General features: G+C 52.0%; 1 protein-coding gene and 1 long non-coding RNA gene across 4 annotated transcripts in view; one reads left to right on the forward strand and one right to left on the reverse strand.

The window, feature by feature from the left end:
- LOC102156801 overlaps positions 1 to 7,827 on the forward strand; it is a 61,811-nt gene extending 53,984 nt beyond the window's left edge. For both annotated transcript variants that reach the window (XR_005367645.1, XR_005367647.1), the window contains 3 exons: positions 3,720 to 3,868; positions 5,033 to 5,118; positions 6,148 to 7,827. This is a non-coding gene — a long non-coding RNA (uncharacterized LOC102156801). The remainder of the gene's footprint in view (positions 1 to 3,719; positions 3,869 to 5,032; positions 5,119 to 6,147) is intronic.
- Positions 7,828 to 10,151: 2,324 nt separating this feature from the next.
- The window catches only part of KCNK5 (potassium two pore domain channel subfamily K member 5), a 38,851-nt gene continuing 31,694 nt past the window's right edge, over positions 10,152 to 17,308 (reverse strand). For both annotated transcript variants that reach the window (XM_038553956.1, XM_038553955.1), the window contains exons 2-5: positions 16,533 to 16,644; positions 15,212 to 15,378; positions 14,770 to 14,938; positions 10,152 to 12,839 (exon numbers count right to left, since the gene is read on the reverse strand). In XM_038553956.1, coding sequence (XP_038409884.1) covers positions 11,974 to 12,839; positions 14,770 to 14,938; positions 15,212 to 15,378; positions 16,533 to 16,644 — 1,314 coding nt within the window. In that variant the 3' untranslated portion in view covers positions 10,152 to 11,973. The remainder of the gene's footprint in view (positions 12,840 to 14,769; positions 14,939 to 15,211; positions 15,379 to 16,532; positions 16,645 to 17,308) is intronic.

A 17,308-nucleotide genomic window follows, 5' to 3' on the forward strand; every position in this document is an offset into this window, starting at 1 on the left:
TAGCCACCTAAGCACTTGACATCATCTGAATTGAGATATGCTGTGATCATAAAGTACACACTGGATTTCAAAGTCTTAGTACAAAAAAAGAGAATGTAAATTTATCATAATAATATTTTAATAAATATTTATTAAAATATATTTTGAAATAAAATATCAAAGTTAATTTCACATGTTCCTTTTTACCTTCTTAATGTAGCTAGTAGGGTTATTTTTATTTTCTTTTAAAATATTTTATCTATTTGAGAGAGAGTGTGAAGGGAGAAAGCACAAGCAGTGGGGAGGGGCAGAGGGAGAAGCAGACTCCCCGCTGAGCAGGGAGCCTGATGGAGGGCTCAATCCCAGGACCCCGGGACCATGACATGAAGTAAAGGCAGATGCTTAACCATCTGAGCCACCCAGGGGCCCACTGCTAGAAGGTTTAAAATTACCTACATGGCTCACATTATATTTCTATTAAATAGCACTGACCTAAATGTCAGGAAAAGAATGTTAACTATATTATTTTTTTCAACTCTTCTGCATATTTGCAATCCCGGGGTCCTGGGATCAAGTCCCACATCAGGCTCCCTACAAGGAGCCTGCTTCTCCCCCTGCCTGTGTCTCTGCCTCTCTCTCTCTGTATCTCTCACGAATAAATACATATTTAAAAAAATAAAGTAGAAGACTTTCTTTTTAATCAATAAGAGTATTGATGATAAAGTTAGGAAAATCCTCTTGAAAATAGGATAAGAAGACAAAAATAAAGATTAAAAGATCAGAGAACCAGCCCCAGAATCCTAACTGAAAATATACATAACATAATAAGCAGAAAGGAGCCAAGTGGCATGAGTTTCTAGATCAAAGGGGAACCTGACAGCTAAGCAGTGAACTCAAGAATATACAGACTTGGGGCACACAGGTGGCTCAGTGGTTGAGCATCTGCCTTTTGCTCAGGTCGTGATCCTGGGGTCCTGGGATCGAGTCCCGTATTGGGCTCCCTGCAGGAAGCCTGCTTCTTCCTCTGCCTATGTCTCTCATGAATAAATAAATAAAATCTTAAAAAAAAAAAAAAAGAATATACAGACCAGGGCATCCATAGCTAAAGAGTTCACAAAAAGTTCCCAGGTGAAAAGATAACACCAACACAGGTCACATACAAAGGTCCTGGAGTTAGAATTTCACTGAGCTTCTCTTCAACCACACAGGAAGCTGGAAAACAAAGGGAAAAAAAAAACACTTGAAATTCTGAAGGAAACAATTTCCAACCTAGGATTAGATACCCAGCCCAGCTATCAATCAAGCTGGAGGTAGAATAAAGATCTTTTTAGACATACAAGATCTCAAATATTGTATCTCGTTTGCACCATTTCTCAGAAAGCTACTGAAGGAAGTGCTCCATCAGACAAGGAAGTAAGCAAAGAAAGACAGAAGGCAAAGGACCCAGAGAACAGGGGCCCCCATGCAGGAAGGAGGCAAAGGGACTCCCCAACAAGTTGTGAAGGGACACCTCGGGGTACTAGCTCTGTAGCGAGCAGAAAGATGTTTGGTTCTGAAAGAAATTCAAGACATAAACAAATGGACCTGATGGATAATTCTGGGAGAAGTTTTGCAATTGTAACAGGGGGCTTGGCAATGAATTAGTGACAGGAACATGCAAAATTAAGCAAACAAACAAAACATGTGGAAAACAAAATGAATGCAAGAAAGGGTACCCAAGTACATTAGGTAGTATTTACATATCATAATATTGTGAACACAGAATTGGGATCTAACCATAAATTGAAATCTAACTATGGTAGAAAGGCTAGGCAGGTGCGTGGGAGCTAATCCCCATCTTTTCTAGTAGGGAGATAATCGTTTGCTAAAGCCGGATAACAAAAATAATAATAGGGGACAAAAATAGCTATATGTTATTCAGAGAAGTGGAAGAAAAGTAAGAAATGGTTGAAAAGTCTAAAAGAAGTTGCCTCTGGAGACTGGGGATGGAAAAGAGTGAGGCAGGCGATGGCTGTTTTCCATTACCGTCTGCATAGTATTTTTTGACTTTTTGAAAGTATTTTTATATATATCACTTTGCTAAAAATAAAAACTGAACTAAAAGATAAAAAGAAAACTCAGGTCATCGAGGGCAGGGCAAGTGAATGCCCAGAACTGAGGGTCATTCCAGGTGTCACTGCCTGGCAGCTGCCTACGTCAGTAACTCCGGACATGGCTAGCAGAGCTTTTTTGGAGAAGCATTATCCTGCCTACCCCCATGACTCATAGGTTCCCATTGTTTCCAGCCCCCTGCCCTTCTCCCCACATGGGGATGTGTGTGCTGATATGGGGAGCAGGGACAGAAGAAACATTCTCGTGCTCTTTGTTTACTGTATGCCTCACTCCCATCCCCAGGGGTACAGACTTCCTTGCCAGGGACCAGGTGTTAGGCATGGGGCACTGGGTGCCAAGAAGGAGAAAAAACAATCTTAAAATACCCCTATGCCTTCCCATTGTGGAAATTCAGAATCATGTGTTTGAGCAGGACCTATGAGGTCAACCACCAACATCTCCAAGGAATGGACACTGACCCTTTGCCTGAGTACCCTGAATGGCAGGGAACTCAGTGTCTTACAAAGACAATGTGGGGGTTTGGGGACAAAGTGAGGGGTGCATCTGGGTCTTTAGTGCTTATAGGCTTTTGTATGGGCTGTTCAAGTCCCATTGTATTGATCAAGGCCCATTAGTTATAAAAGGTGAGGTTCCATGTAAGGTTAAAGGCTACAACTCTCAAGGGAAGCAAAGCCTGTCCAGTCCCTTGTCTCTGTCTTTCTTACTATGTGTCTGCTCTGACCTCCTGCTTCTCTCTGCACACCTTCTTCTTCTTCTGGATCACACATGACCCCAAATGTCTGCCATCACTCCCAAACCTCCATGACCTTACGGTGCTCCCCACAACTCACTGTCTCAGTCTCTCAATATTCTCACTTTGAATGTCTAGCACGTTCATCTCACTGGTGCATCTCGGTTGGGGTTTCCTCTAGTCCAATCAGCTTTGCTAAGGTGGGTCAAATGGTTCACAGCTATAAGCAACAGTCTCCAGGGGATACATGTGACTCTTCATGAGCTATGATCTCCCTGAAATCCAGACATGCTTCTTTCCAAGGTAGGCAAAACCTCACGGCTCCCCACCCCACACCCAGTCCACACGGCCAGTCCAGAAGGCAGTCAGTGTGACGATGTGCTGGTAAATATTGAACATCTAGCTCTCTAAAGAAGGGAGAGCCCTAATTTGTCATGTCTACCCATTTGCATGGTGCAAATTCTCCCATAATGGTGGATTTTAAGCTACCAAAACGATGTCACAAAACATGAAGTTAGGGAGAGAAACACAGTAGTACACCATTATGTAATAGTTCCTCCATATACCTCCAGGAGTTGCAAATATACTCAAAAGCATGAATAACAGTGACACTTAATTAGGAAATAATGAGTTTTGCATATCTATTACATTTGTTCTTAATATCACTTGTATTTCTATATAATTTAACTTCTAATGCAATCAGCTTGTAACATGTCTAAAACTGTAACTATGAGCTCTCATGAGCCAGTGAGCAGGCTTCAGAGCACTGAGTCAGAACCTTTACTGAAGTGAACTATTGAGGATGGGAATCTGAGCAGATAGACAGTGAGGGAGCCTGACAGCCCGCTAGGTAATCATCTTTTCCTCATTTTCCTTCCTCCTTCGTCACCAACATCAGATGTTCCAGGTAACCTAAGAGAGACAACAAATACAGGTCATTTGAATTGAATGGAGTGTGATGTCAACACCCCAAGCAGAGCTGCTCAGCTGGCCAGAACTGCAGGTGAAGGAATCAAAGAATGATGAGGAAGTTTCACAAAACTGCAGGTAAACATGGATTTCAATGCAGAATGAAAACACAGGCAGGGATGGATTGCCAGGGGATGCCAGAAACACAGAGGGACCTGACCTCTCGGATCTCCAGCCAGGTGTTTCCAGAACCTGGGTATTTCCAAGGTTTTACCCCAGACCTTCTGATTCAGAATTTCCCAAGGCAGAGCCCAGGAATCCCCTGGTGATTTTGGGTAGTCACCGCCACAAGGGCTGGGATTCGCCGATTGGGTCACTTCACCAGTCTTGTGGATGATGACTGGCTGGGAATCGCGGCCAGGGCACCCTCCCTGGGCAGCTCTCCCTTGAGCTCAGGAGAGCCATGCCTTGGCAGGCAGATGTGGTAGTTAATAACCCAGGCTGGGGCTTCTCAGCTTAGAATTGAGGCTAGGCTTCTAGCTGTGTGACTTTGGGCAAGTTACATAACTGCTCTGAGCCTCAGCTTCCAAATGTGGATAATGTTGTGGGGATTAAATGAGACCAGGGGCATAAAGTGCCCTGGTGAGTGCCCGTGTGTGGTAAGGATCCCAAAAGTGGCAGACGTGGCTATTTAGGTCACGCTGCTAGATGGTAGCAGGCCCCAGGCCTCCGAGTACTGTTTCAGTATAGCAGAGAGGATATAAACATAGTTAGAGACCCCAAAATAGAAGGGGCTTTGATATCTTGAAAGTAAAAAAATACTGTGATCCTAGGTAAGAAATTATAAAACCTGCCGGCGTTTGGTCTCAGCTGTGCTACTTCTTCAAACAGTTTTAGATTCAAGGAAACAGATGTTATTTGTATCTCCTGTCCCAATCCCTTCTCCCGCTTCGGGTGTCAGTCGCGCTGTAGTGGACAGCCCTATGCATGCTGCCCAGGTGCTTGTCTAGTGTGCCTTGGTGCCTTTCTGCTCTCTCTCTAAAGCCTGGCAGAAAGTTGCTAGCTCGGGGCAAGCCCACCCGGTGTTCTCATTACCTACTGCTATGTAACAAACCACCCCAAAACTTAGAAGCTCAAAACGACACCCATCATTTATTTGCTTGTGACTCTGCAGTTTGGGGGGATGGCTGGGCCCTCTTCTTCATGGCCTTGGCTGGGGCTGAAGTGTCCAAGATGGTGCCTTGGCGGGGCAGATTCTCTGTCCCTGTGCCTTCCCCACTTGGCTCATTTGGTTCTTCACAGCACAGGACTCGATGTACTTGGATTCCTTACATTTCAGCTGGATTCCCCAAGAGTACAAAAGTGGAAGCTGCCAGGCCCGTCAACAGGTAGGTTCAGAGGGCACAGAGAGTCATTTCCACAGTATTCCATTGATCCAAACAGTCCCAGCCACACGCCTAGGGAATAGACTACACTTCTTGCTGGGGGAGCGGTGAGGCCACTTTGGCAACAAGTATGTGGGAGGGGAGACATTGCCCTGGCCATCTTTGGACAGTGCTGCCTGCCACATCCAACCTGTATGAGTGGAAGGTGGGGATTAATGCCCCTGGGGTCATCCTCAACCAAGGAGGATGGGATTTGGTACATAAATGCAGGGCAGGGCTCTCGTCTCCAGAGGGACAGTTCTGAGGTACACTGGACAGGCTTTTCAGGAGATGCCTGCAGGACTGAAGCCCAATTTCCCATAGTGGAAAGAGTTCAGCCTCTCAACAATGCCCACTTTATTGCCTTTTGCTCTTTCCCCATCTTTATTTCCCCCTCCCTTTCTGTACTTCCTTCAACCATCTCCCAGTTCTTCTCGCAGGCCTTCGTCTTCTGGGAAAATAAACCAAAACACTTAGTTTCCTCACTTGAAAAAGCCCCTTAGGGGCGTCGGGGTGGCTCAGTGGTTGAGCATCTGGCTTTGGCTCAGGTTGTGATCCCGGGGTTCCTGGGATCGAGTCCCACATCGGGCTCCCTGCAGGGAGCCTGCTTCTCCCTCTGCCTGTGTCTCTGCCTCTCTCTGTGTGTCTCTCACGAGTAAATAAATACAACCTTTTAAAAAAAGGAAAGGCCCCTTAAATTGGGCTGTAAAATATTGTACCTGGCTCCTAAGGCTGTTGAGTAATCCTGCAAGCACCAAAGTGAAAGAGCTTTGTAACCCAGACAGCTGGCCACCAAGGTGAGCAGAGGTAGTCCCTAGGGAGGTACAGGGACTTGGGGGCTGCTGGCATGAGAGGCCAAGTCCCCCGGGTCATCAGTGAGCAGTGACTGGGGCTGCTGTGGGGATGATGAGAGGTGATAGCAGACAGGTGTGGGGAGATGCAAAAGGGGCTGTGGACAAATAAGGTGTGTTGTGTCTCTGCCCTGCCTCCCAGACTGGGGTGACTTGGCACAGTTAAGTGACTCACCAGGGCCACCGCAGCCCGGGACAAGGTCCCTCAAGATCATCTACCCGGCTCTGCTTGAGACTCACCCTTGTGGAATAAGATCTGCCTCCTGATTTGGCTTCTAACCCAGGAAGAGAGACTGAATAACCACTGGGAGGGGCCAGGACTCTGGTTCATTCACCCTCCACTCAGGAAACAGTGAAAAACTGGGCCCTCGTCTGTGCTGGGTGTTGCGGTAAGGATCCAGAGGTGCACAAGCCACTCCCGCTCTCTCGGGGCCCCCAGTCCAGGACAGGGCTTGTGAAACCAGGAGAGAGGCAACGGGAACCGCATCGAAGCGGCGCTGCTTGCTGAGCTCCTCCCAGGGAAACCAATGTCCACCGTTAATGTCACCAGGCCTCTGGATTCAGCCCGGACAGAGGAAGGGCATATCCTGGACACAGTGTGGGGCAAAGATTGGGGCCGCTTGGCTCAATGGAGAAACTCTTCTGTGGCTGGAGCACAGGAGGTGGGGTGTGGGGTGCCGGGAAGAGCACTAGGAGCCCCGAGGAGTTTAAAGCAGGATGGGAAGGGGGTCAGATTTGAGTCCAGGATGCTGGACTCACTGCTGGTTGCAGTGATGGCCAAGTGGAAGAGGCTCTGTATTAGAGGCAGGGAGACCAGCTGAGGGGCCTCATTTGCTCATTCAACAAACATCTACAGAGCCTCTTTCAGGTGCCAGGCCCCGAGTTGGTGTGTGGATCCAGGCAAGGGGCTGCAGGGGCCTCGGAGGGAGGCCAGGATGCAGAGAAGGGGCAGGGATCTCGGAGGTGTTCTCGCTGCGTTATGCAAACGCATCCTGGCAGTTCTCACACTGGCCTCTGCTTCCCGAACCAGTTGTAAATGAATTTGGAAGTTGGGGACCTGTTGTTTCAGGGATGAAGAGCTGATATTTCGGGTCTGAGCTCAAATCTCGGGCCCCACAGAAGAGAGGACCCCATTCCCGGAGACTCCACCCAGAGCAGCCCAGCCAGCCTCCTCCTCCCTCTACTCTGCCCCAGCTCAAGAAACCTTCAGGGCGGTGGTGCTTGGCTGGCCTCTTCAGTAAGGGGGTGAAACTGTTACCTGCCGTGGAGCTGAGGGCCTCCTCCGGGATGACACTGGAGGTGGGAGCCCAGCTGGCACACGGAGTTTGCGAGTCTCTATTTCCGTGCTCCTCTGCCCCTTGGACTACAGACTTTTTAAGGGTAGGAAGGACTGTCTCCTCCAGCAGGCTGGGTTTTCTGAGGGAGTCTCCCCCATCAGATCAGGAACTTCTGGAGGGTAAGAATGAGGAACCGGGACGCAAGTCAGGGCATCTGTGTTGCTGCCGTTTGCAAAGGTGAGAAATTCTCCATTTGCCTCATTTTCCTCATTTGTAAAATGGGATTGATTATAACACCTGTTGTGAGGGTAAAGATAAGACCTAAAGATAGAAGAGACAAGATTAAAAGAGCCTTGAGGGATAGGGACAGGATGTCAATACCAAGGACAGACCTTGACAAATAGCCAGAAATGAGGACAAAGGGAGCCTGTCTGTAAGCTCTGTGAGTGCAGGGGGTTTGGTCCATTTTACACACTGTGGTGTTTAAGAGTCTCATACAGAACCAGGCAGCCCGGGTGGCAGTGGTTTAGCGCCGCCTTCGGCCCAGGGTGTGATCCTGGAGACCCGGAATCGAGTCCCAGGTCAGGCTCCCTGCATGGAGCCTGCTTCTCCGTCTGCCTGTGTCTCTGCCTCTCTCTCTCTCTCTCTCTCTCTGTGTCTCTCATGAATAAATAAAATCTTAAAACAAAAAAAGAGTCTGGTACAGAACCTGCTCCATGGGTGGTGTTCAGTAAGCACCAGTGAACAAATGAATGGGGAGTCCAGGCAGTGCCGGCAGAGAGCAGAGGGCCAGTTCACGACTCGGACAGGAAGGCTTCTGGGAGGAAGCAGAGGAGGGCCAAAGGTTGGAGCTGCCAGGAGTGGGGGACATCATGGACTTCCAGGATTGAACAATGCCCCCGCCTCCCCACCTTGTGAGCCTGTGGGTCTCTTAGTGATGAAGGATAGTGGGAAGAAAGGCAGGCAGGGACAAGGGGCCTGGGGTACCCTGGAAGGAAACCAGCCTTAAAAGGATTTTACCCCACCCTGGAAGGAGCCTTCACCCTTTCCCACACGATAGGTGGGATGATGACCAAAACCTGATTGGGACAGGCGCAGGGAGGGTTCCCAAGGAGCCCATAAAACCCCCTAGACTTAGAAACTCCGTGGCAAGCCTCTCGGGTCCCCTCCCTCCTCAGGAGCTGTGTGCCATCACTTTGCTATTGCTCAGTAAGCCTTGCTTCGCTGCCCACCACTCTGTCCCACCTCTTCCTTCTTCGAAGCTGCGTGACCAGGAACCAGGAGGCACTCCCGAGAAGAAATCAGGGTCTCACTGATGCAGTTATGGATCTGGTGTCAACAAGGGTATTTCCCAGTCAGGGTCCTCTCCCCAGGCTCCCCAGCCACCTCCTCCTACCTTCCATGCCTGGCAGCTCAGGACAGTGACCCGTGACAGGAGGTCTCAGCAGTCCCCCTCCCCCTGCACCTGCCACGTGGCACCTGTCCTCTCTGCTCTGGATCCCTCAGCTATGTGGGGCCTCCTGGGCCCCACCCTCTGCTCCAGCTGCTGTCCCACCTTCCTGTTTCTAGACCTTTCACTCAGAAAGCTCCTGACTAATCGTGGCCACAGTGGCCCAAGACCACACCTCCACCCCAGTCCTGCATTTGTGCTTCTGTTTGCATATGAGGCTGTGCCCTGGCAAGTCAGACCCTCTGAGCCTTCCTTCATCTTAGCTGAAAATGGGGCCAAATAACCTGTGCTGTGGGGATGCTCCGGGGCGTGCTTGTCAAAGGGCTTTGTGAAGTGGTCAAGCGCTAACTAAAGGGAGCATTTAGCATGATGGGATTGCTACCTTGAGGCTGGACGGAGAATCTTGGACCTGTGGGGTGGTTGCGGAGAAGAAAGGAGAGGGAAGAGGGAGAGAGGTGGAGAGATGTTCTGGCAGAAGTAGGGATGGTATCAAGTAGCTCTAGACTCGGCTGGTATTTTAAACACATAGGACCCTTTGTACACACCCGAGCCTTCATGAAAAATGTGGCTCACTCTTGAAACCACGGAACTTTACATTTTTCCCAACAGACTCCAACTTTTAACTAATGTCCTGTGTGGTGTTGGGAGGGGGCCGTGGAACCTTGGAAGAGACCAATCTCAAACCAGTGGAGACCGAGAATCCCGGAGGATCCTCCCTTTAAATTGATGCAGACATGCCCAGCGGGGCCTTGTCAATCCTTCTTTCACATTCCTCCCAGTCCTGGGCCCGCTTCCAACTCAAGCCTGGTCCCGTCCTCAAGTTCTCTGGCCCACCTTCCTGAGACAGAAGCCCTCTCAGGGGATGTCAGCAGCCACAGAAGCACAGGCTGGCTTCGTCCTCCCCACCTGGTGCCTGGAGAACAGACCCAGGAGGGTGGCTGCGGGGGGGTTCGAATCCAGGCTTACCACCTGCGGAGATCTCGCCCAAGCCACCTCTCTGTGCCTGGTTTCCTGGCCTGTAAAACAGGCATCTACACCTATGGCAGGCTCTGTTGCAAGATCCAAGGAGCTCCAAGGAGCTCATCTGTGGGGGATGAGCATCAGGCAGGTAGAACAATGAATGCCTGGCAGGCGGCTGCCAGTTTGCCCCATCTACCCGCCCCCCCACCGCTCTTCCCTCGCTCCTGACTCCTGCTTCTAGGATCCTTTCCACAAAGCTCCTCCCCACCTGCGTTCAGACCTGTTAACCATCACCTCCTCCAAGAAGCCCATCCTGACCACCTCATCTCAACTGGCCTGCCCCTCTCCCACCTGCTCCCTTTTCTTTCCCTTCTGGACCACCCCAATCCTCCACATGGCCGACCCTCACCCCCTCCTGTTCCGTTTGCCCCCCCACACAGCACACACCAGGAGGACCTGTCCATCTTCAAGGCTTTATTGTAAAAATGTGAAAATAAGTTACATTTGGCATCACTGCCACTAAGTACATACAGTGTGTGAGTCCAGGACAGCCAGCGACACCCTAGCAAGGTGGGGGCAAGAACGAACTCATTAAAACATTCACAGAAAAACAGAAGGCCGCTGCTTCTCACCCAGCTGCCCAGCCAGCACAGCCCTGGGTCACAGGATGAACGCAGGTGTGGACGCACACGCCCATCACCGGCTTCACATGTTGGGGGGCAGGGTCTGGCCCTACAGGACTGGGGAGGGGGCTGAGAGGCAGAGAGGGGGTCTGGGTCAAGGGTGATCACTCGCCTCCTGGCCAGCATCAGCCACCTGTGAGGGATGCCTCTTCCCAGCTGTGCTCACTTGCTTCTGGGGGCCTTCACCCCTACGTTGCCAGGGGACTCTCCAACAGCATGACCTTGGCTGAGGTCACCAAGAAAGGCCCAACTGAGTGGGGGCAGGAGCACGAACACAGAACATCCCAATCCTTGGGAGCCTGCTCTTTCACCTCCTCTCCCCTCTGGCTCTGAAGCCAACTACAGATGCCAGGAATATCAAAATAGCAGTTTATTTAAAAAAACAAAGAAACATGCAGAGCAGAGAGGGCTGGCCCTAGGGTGCGCATCGCGGAGAACCCAAACTCTCTGCTGGCCCCTCACCAGTCTGTGTACAGTTTCACATTATCTTTTGCTCCCCCATCCCTAATCCTTTCTTGAAAAGGAAAACAACAACACCATCACACACTCACATACTCACTCACACACACACACACACACACACAGTCTAACCGTGGCTGCAGGGAGCAGCTGATTCACATATTTTGCCCCTCCCACTTCTAAGCCAAGAGCACCTCAGCCTCCCCCACCACGGGGGCCAGGAGGGCCAGGGAGCCATGAGGTCCTTGTTCGGGGCACAGGAGGAGCCAGAGCTGAGCTTACTGCAGCAGCATCCTGGCTAATGCTACCCCCTCGTCCCACAGCGTTCCCAGGGAGGGAGAAAGCTTGCATCTGCCATCACTTGGCCAAAGGGTTTCTGAGTCAGGGAACTGGGCTCTGGGTGGGCCTGGTCTGAGCAAAAGCAGGACTAGGACCCTGGGCCAACTCAGAGCTTGCTCGGGGTCCTGATATCAGGAGTGTTTCAGCACCTTACCCAGGATCTTGACCCCTTCCCTTCCCCTGGGCACCTCTTCCCTACTGAGGTTTGCAGTAGGGCCTGACAGGCAGACAAGGTGGGAATGGGGGATGCATATACATGCGCCCCACGCGGCACCCTGCACACCATAGCTATACCTCCTGTAAAGGCAGGGCCCAGGGCTCACAGTGCCCTCCCTCCCTCTCTTTTTGAAATACCTAGCTCCGTGCTGGGCACACAGGAGCCCATAAATACTGGTGAACTCAAATGGCTGAGGCCCCTGAGCCTGAGAGAACCGTGTGACATTTTCAACCGAATGATGTATGAAGACCCATACAAGTGCGGGCCTCCTTGAGGATCACCTGCCAGCCCATGCAGGTCTCTGAACCATCAGATACATCAGCCATGCTCAGGACAGATGCCTCCCACTGCCAGGGGGCCTATTCAGCCAGAGAACAGAGGCCCTGTCCTGGACACATGCTGCATCTGACCAGTAGCATCTAACTGGAGGGGATGGGAAGGTGAGAAAGGCCCCTGGCCCCCCACTCCCAGTTCCAGGGCTGTCCCCCCCTACACCAGGGGCCAGAGGTCCCAGCCATAGTGGGATGCCCCAGGATGAGGGGAACAGAAGCCGTCGAAGGCGGGGTGGGGAGCCGGCCCTGCCTCACGTGCCTCTGGGGCAGTCTGCTTTATTGTACTCGTTCATGAGCTGTTCGTAAGGCAGAGAGAGCTCGGACTCTGTGCTGGTGAAGGTGGACTCGTCTGATGAGGGGAACTCGCCTAGGTTCAGCGGCACCTCAGCTTCGGGCCCTTCCTGGGGCCTCTCCTCCCCAGCCAGGTTGTCCTCTATCGAGGACTTGGAGGTCTCTTCGTCTGAGAGCCCTGCCTCCTCATTCGCAAAGGTAATGCTGACGTTCTGGAAGATGAGTGGGTGGTAGTCCTGGGTGTCCCATGGCTCACCCTCCTCGCTGATTCGGTCCAGCTGGTTGATGAACACCTCAGGGGTCGGGGAGCCATCTTTGGGGGGCCCTGCCCCAGCCTCCTCACTGGGAGGCCGTGACACATGGCCTTTGCTCCTCAGTGTCTGAGACACCTCTTCCAAGCTGGGCATCCGGTTTTTGGAGTAAACCACTAGGGGAGATAGGGAACTGGGGAGGGCTGGCAGCCCACCCCCCGGAGGCCCCAGCCCTGAGGCTGCAACCCTCTCCCCAGCCCCGCCCGTCTTCATCGCCTTCTTCCCTATCTGCTTGATGAGGTCATTGTAGGTCTCCTCCTTTTTGGACAAAAAGCTGAAGATGTTGACGTCCTTGGATGCCGTACCCCCAGTCATCTGCAGAGCCTTCTTGGAGTGTGGAGAGCTCTCAAAGGACTCCTTTCGCCGCCGTCGCCGCTTCTTGATGGCCTTGTGGACCTCGACGAACATGCTCACCTTCCAGTTGACAAAGAGGGACAGCCAGGCCAGCCCCAGGTAGATCCAGAGCTCCACGAAGTAGCGGTACAGGGCGTGGTAGTTGGCGCTGGGGTTCACACCTGCAGACAGGACAGGGAGCCCTGAGGGTCAGAAGAGGGCCGGCAGCGGCCTGGACACCCGTGAAGGCCAAAGCCGTGTTCTCTGAGGGCACACAGTGTCAGAATGCGGGATGGGACGCACGGTGAAAGAAAGAACTAGAAACTAGCCTGTTCTCTCATCGTAACAGTCCAGTCACTCATGTCCCTATTGTAGTCCCCAACCTGCCGGAGCCTGGTACCTACCCAGAGTCCTCCACTGTCAAAAGTCAGGAGAGTGGTTCCCCAGGGTAACGCAGCCAACACACGGGTCAGAAAATAGTTCGTGAACAGCCTTTCGGTTATTCGCTATACCACAGATAGCTGTTCTGGTGCGCCCCGGCGGGCGTATACGTTATAGTTCAGTTAAAACCAGGATGGAAATTAAGTGACTGAGTGGCTGGCATCTTCACTGCTGGGGATGGACTCACTGGTTTAACATGAATGGGGCTGGTGGTTGGGCCAAGGGTCTGGGTGCACGGGTCCCGGGGAGAACTATTCTTGGAAGCCCTGACTTCTCCTTCAGTGGGGTCAGGCTGCCCCCGGACTTCCTGTTCTGCCCTCTTCAGACTGGCTCTGCTCGTGGTTCCAAGGGCTCTGTCCACTCCATATCCTCCTCCTCTGAGGCCAGGCTCCTGACACCTGCTCTAGGGAGTCCTCTGGGGTCACCTTACACAGTTCTGATCAATCTCCTATACTCCAGGATTATGGGATTTCTGGTTTAACTTTACGTTTCTAGGGATACTGATCTGCATTGCATTATTATATATCCTGGCCGCCCCCTACCCCCTTCCAACTGGGATCAACCTGGGAAAGGGACAAGGGGAGGAGGGCTTGCTCCAGAGTGGGGCTCCCACAGGGCAGGGACTACACCACCCACATCAAATTAGAGGTCCCCCAAAGACAGGTGCTGCGCTTGCCTCCGCAGAGAAGAGGTGTTTTTGAGGGATGCTGTGGACCTTGCTCAGAGCCCTTGATCACGGTGTGATGGGTGCGGGGACAACCAGGGCTCATGCTGATGTAGCTGGGTCCTACCCACAGCATTCATTTGATTTTCCACCACCCTGTTAGGTTGGTGCTATGTTTCTCAACCGATTTTACAGATGAGGAAACTGAGGGAGAGCTCTGAGGTCTTGCCGGAACTGAGAAACTATGATGAAATACACCCCCCCTACCTCAGCACAAAGGCTTCTCCTTGCCTGCTCAGGGTCCCTTAAACAACAGCAGGGCTGTGCCTCCGCCTAAATTTATCTCCCAAGCGGGCAGGCCCCGATCTGCCAAGGTCAGTATTCAGGCCTCCTTCCTGCTCCCTCAACACTCAGCATTTTGGAGTCTCCCCTTGCAATGAGGCAGAAGGGTAGTGGAGGGAAGAGGGGAGGGAGGCCAGAGAGGCCCCTGGAGCAAAGGTTGGGGTCAGCTGGACAGGGCAGCAGGCACTGAGGGAACAAACAGGGGTCAAGACGATGAAGGGCCAAGATGCAGCACAGGCCACAGGCCGGAGTCCCTGAGAGGCTGGGGCCAAAGAATTTTATCACCTGCCTGGATTAAGAGTGGGAGGGAGCGTCCTGGCTCCGGAGGGTGGGGCAGCTTAGGAGAAGGCCTCTCTTGTCTTTAAACTGCCTGTGGCAAGAGCAAAGTTTCGGACCTGTGAGCCAAGCCTCTAGAACAGCTCCCTGTGCTTGGGTGGCAGGTGTGAGGCAGGCAGCTCTGTGACAGGAAGGGGGCCCCTGGCTCGGCTCTGGGTAGGTACCAGGCTCAAACCCTGCAGGGGGAAAGAACTACTCCCGGCCCCTAGTGAACCCCAGCCTAGGAGACAGGGGAGGACAGAGGGAGAGGATGCAGGAAAAGCCAGGTGGAGAAACCAGAGAAAGAGAAGGTGGGGACACAGAGGCAAGGAGACAAGGGAAGGACTTACCGGCCACGAAGTCGCCAAAGCCAATGGTGGAGATAGTGATGAAGGAGTAGTAGAGGCCCTCGATGTAGTCCCACTCCTCAGTCACCATGAACACAAAGGGCGGGATCACCAGGTGGACCAGGACGCCCCACACGATGAAGATGGCTGTGCACGTGATCTGTGCCTGCCGCTGATGGGGGTGAGGGGGCCGAGACCAAGTCAGACCCAAAGCAGAGACTGGGGAATCCAGCACAGGCACCCGGAAGGCCTGGGAGGAGGTTCACCACCCAGGGAAGGGCGAGAAGCACCATACCCAGTCTCACCCAGGGGACGGGGCCCCCTGAAACTGCCCTCCTGTCACTTGCCCTAGCACCTCTGTCCATTCTTGGATCTTTGCCATCCTCCCATCACCCGCCAGGGCCCCCCCAGCACTGCCCAGCACCCAGGATGTACACGGACATACCAGGCTCACGCCTCTCTTGGTGAGGAACTGGCCCAGCCTCTTGGCACGTCCCCCGAAGAACTTGCCCAGGGCACTGATCCATGTCAGGCAGAGTGGCACCCCGAAGAGACCATAGAAGACACAGAAGAGGCGCCCAGCAGGGGTCTTAGGGGCCACGTTGCCATAGCCTGAGGAAGAAGAGAGTGAGGCATGAAGAGCCACAGCGGGGGTGACACACCCAGACTCAGCATGGCCCCTGCCTCCAAGATGCACCCACACCGCGACATTCTCCAAGACCACTTCATACTGATCTAATATCAGTACTTAAGTGCAATTTCACTTATTACACTATGGTCAGGATCATTTATAGAGTAAGTATGACGGCATGGGCTATGTCTCCTCCATCAGACTGGGAGCCCCGTACCAGACAAAGCCTTCATCATTAGCAAGCCTGCCACTAGTCGATATGGCACCACTGTGCAAATTACAGTCTTCTCTAGGGAGACACCCCAGAGGCACCCTAGTAGACAGTCTCCAAAGATGACCATTCCTAAAAATCCCTTCTCTTCCCGTGGAAGCGTGCCGCTGCTCACATCAGGCAGGCATCTAATCCCCTCCCTGAGAATCTGGGCTTCAGTGGCCAGCTTGATCAGAGAGTGCAGTACAAGAGATGCCAGATAGGCTAAGTCTAAGAAGCCCCGCAGCTTCTCCCTGGGATGTCCTGAAATGCTCACTTTGGGGATTTTCCCTCTTGGAACCCAGCTCCCATACTGTGAGCTGCCCAAGTCACTGCATGTTCAGCCTCAGCCGTGCTCTCAGCCAACAGCCACTGTCAACTATTAAATGTGTGATGGAAGAAGCCATCCTGGAAGTCTAGCCAGTAGTGCTTTTGGCAGACTCCAGCTTCAGACACAGGACTGCCACTGCCATTACAGACCTCAAGCAAGAACCAACCAGCTGAAGCCAGTTAACCCACAGAACGGCAAAAGATAATAATAGTAAGTAGTGTTTTAAGCCACTAAGTTCTGGAGTCATAGATAACCAGAATAGACACCCAGACCAGTGAGCAAGCATGGGCTGGGCTGGTGCAGTGAGCAATCTGTTCAACCTCTTGCATGGCTCTGGGTATTGGGCTGTGTGTTGTTTCTGCTCCAAGACCCCAGGTCAGGACTCCTGGAAAAGTCTCCCAAGCCTGGCCAGTCATGAAGGACTTACTAAATCCCCAGGAAAGTGTTAAAAGAACGTAATACAACTGATGGCCATGGCACCAGAGCTGGACTCATGCAAGGTTCTGTGGCACGAGGGCATGGAAGTGATATCCTGAAGGTCCCAGAAGACTTACCAATGGTAGTGATGACCGTGGCTGCAAAAATCATTGCATTGGGCCAATTCCAGTTGTTGAAGGTCTGATTCCCCGTAATGGCCACGCCCTGTCCTGCAGCATCAGATACTACCTAAAATGGGAGACACAAAGTGACAAAGATGATTTATAAGTGACAGCAGTGTGTGCCACTCCATATAAGCATTTTATTTAATCATCACAGTAACAAAGAGGCAGTTACGGTCTCCAATATAGATGATGAAACATTATTTATAGAGGACCAGAGACGTTAAGTGATTTGCCCAAGTTCACACAGCTGGTAAGAATACAAACTCAGGCAACCTGTCTTGAAGTCCATTCTCTCACCGGGCCAGTGCTTCTCAAACTTACTAGCACGCACCGCCTCATCTGGAGAGCTCGTTATATACAGACTGCTGGGCCCCACCTCCAGAGTTTGATTCAGTAGGTCTGGGAAGGGGTCAGAGAAGTTGCATTTCTAACGAGTTTCCAGGTGATGCTGATGCTACTGGCCAGAGATCACACTTTGAGAACCACTGCACTAGACTATTCTGCCTCAAGGCAACGTGGTTCAGACACATAAGAGGATGCCTATGCCCTACTCCTCCCTAGTCCACCACAGAAGTGTTCTACTGCAGGACAGACGTGGGAGGGACTCCCATACACCCCTCACCCCAGCTAAGTGCCTTCTTGTATCTGTCGCCTGAAGGCGTACGTATCAGCTGGCTTCCTTTTCCCCATGCTTGGGACTCTTCCCCTACAAACTCCCCCTTCCCTCT

Source organism: Canis lupus, chromosome 12, assembly GCF_011100685.1.
Source record: "Canis lupus familiaris isolate Mischka breed German Shepherd chromosome 12, alternate assembly UU_Cfam_GSD_1.0, whole genome shotgun sequence".
NCBI lineage: Eukaryota > Metazoa > Chordata > Mammalia > Carnivora > Canidae > Canis > Canis lupus.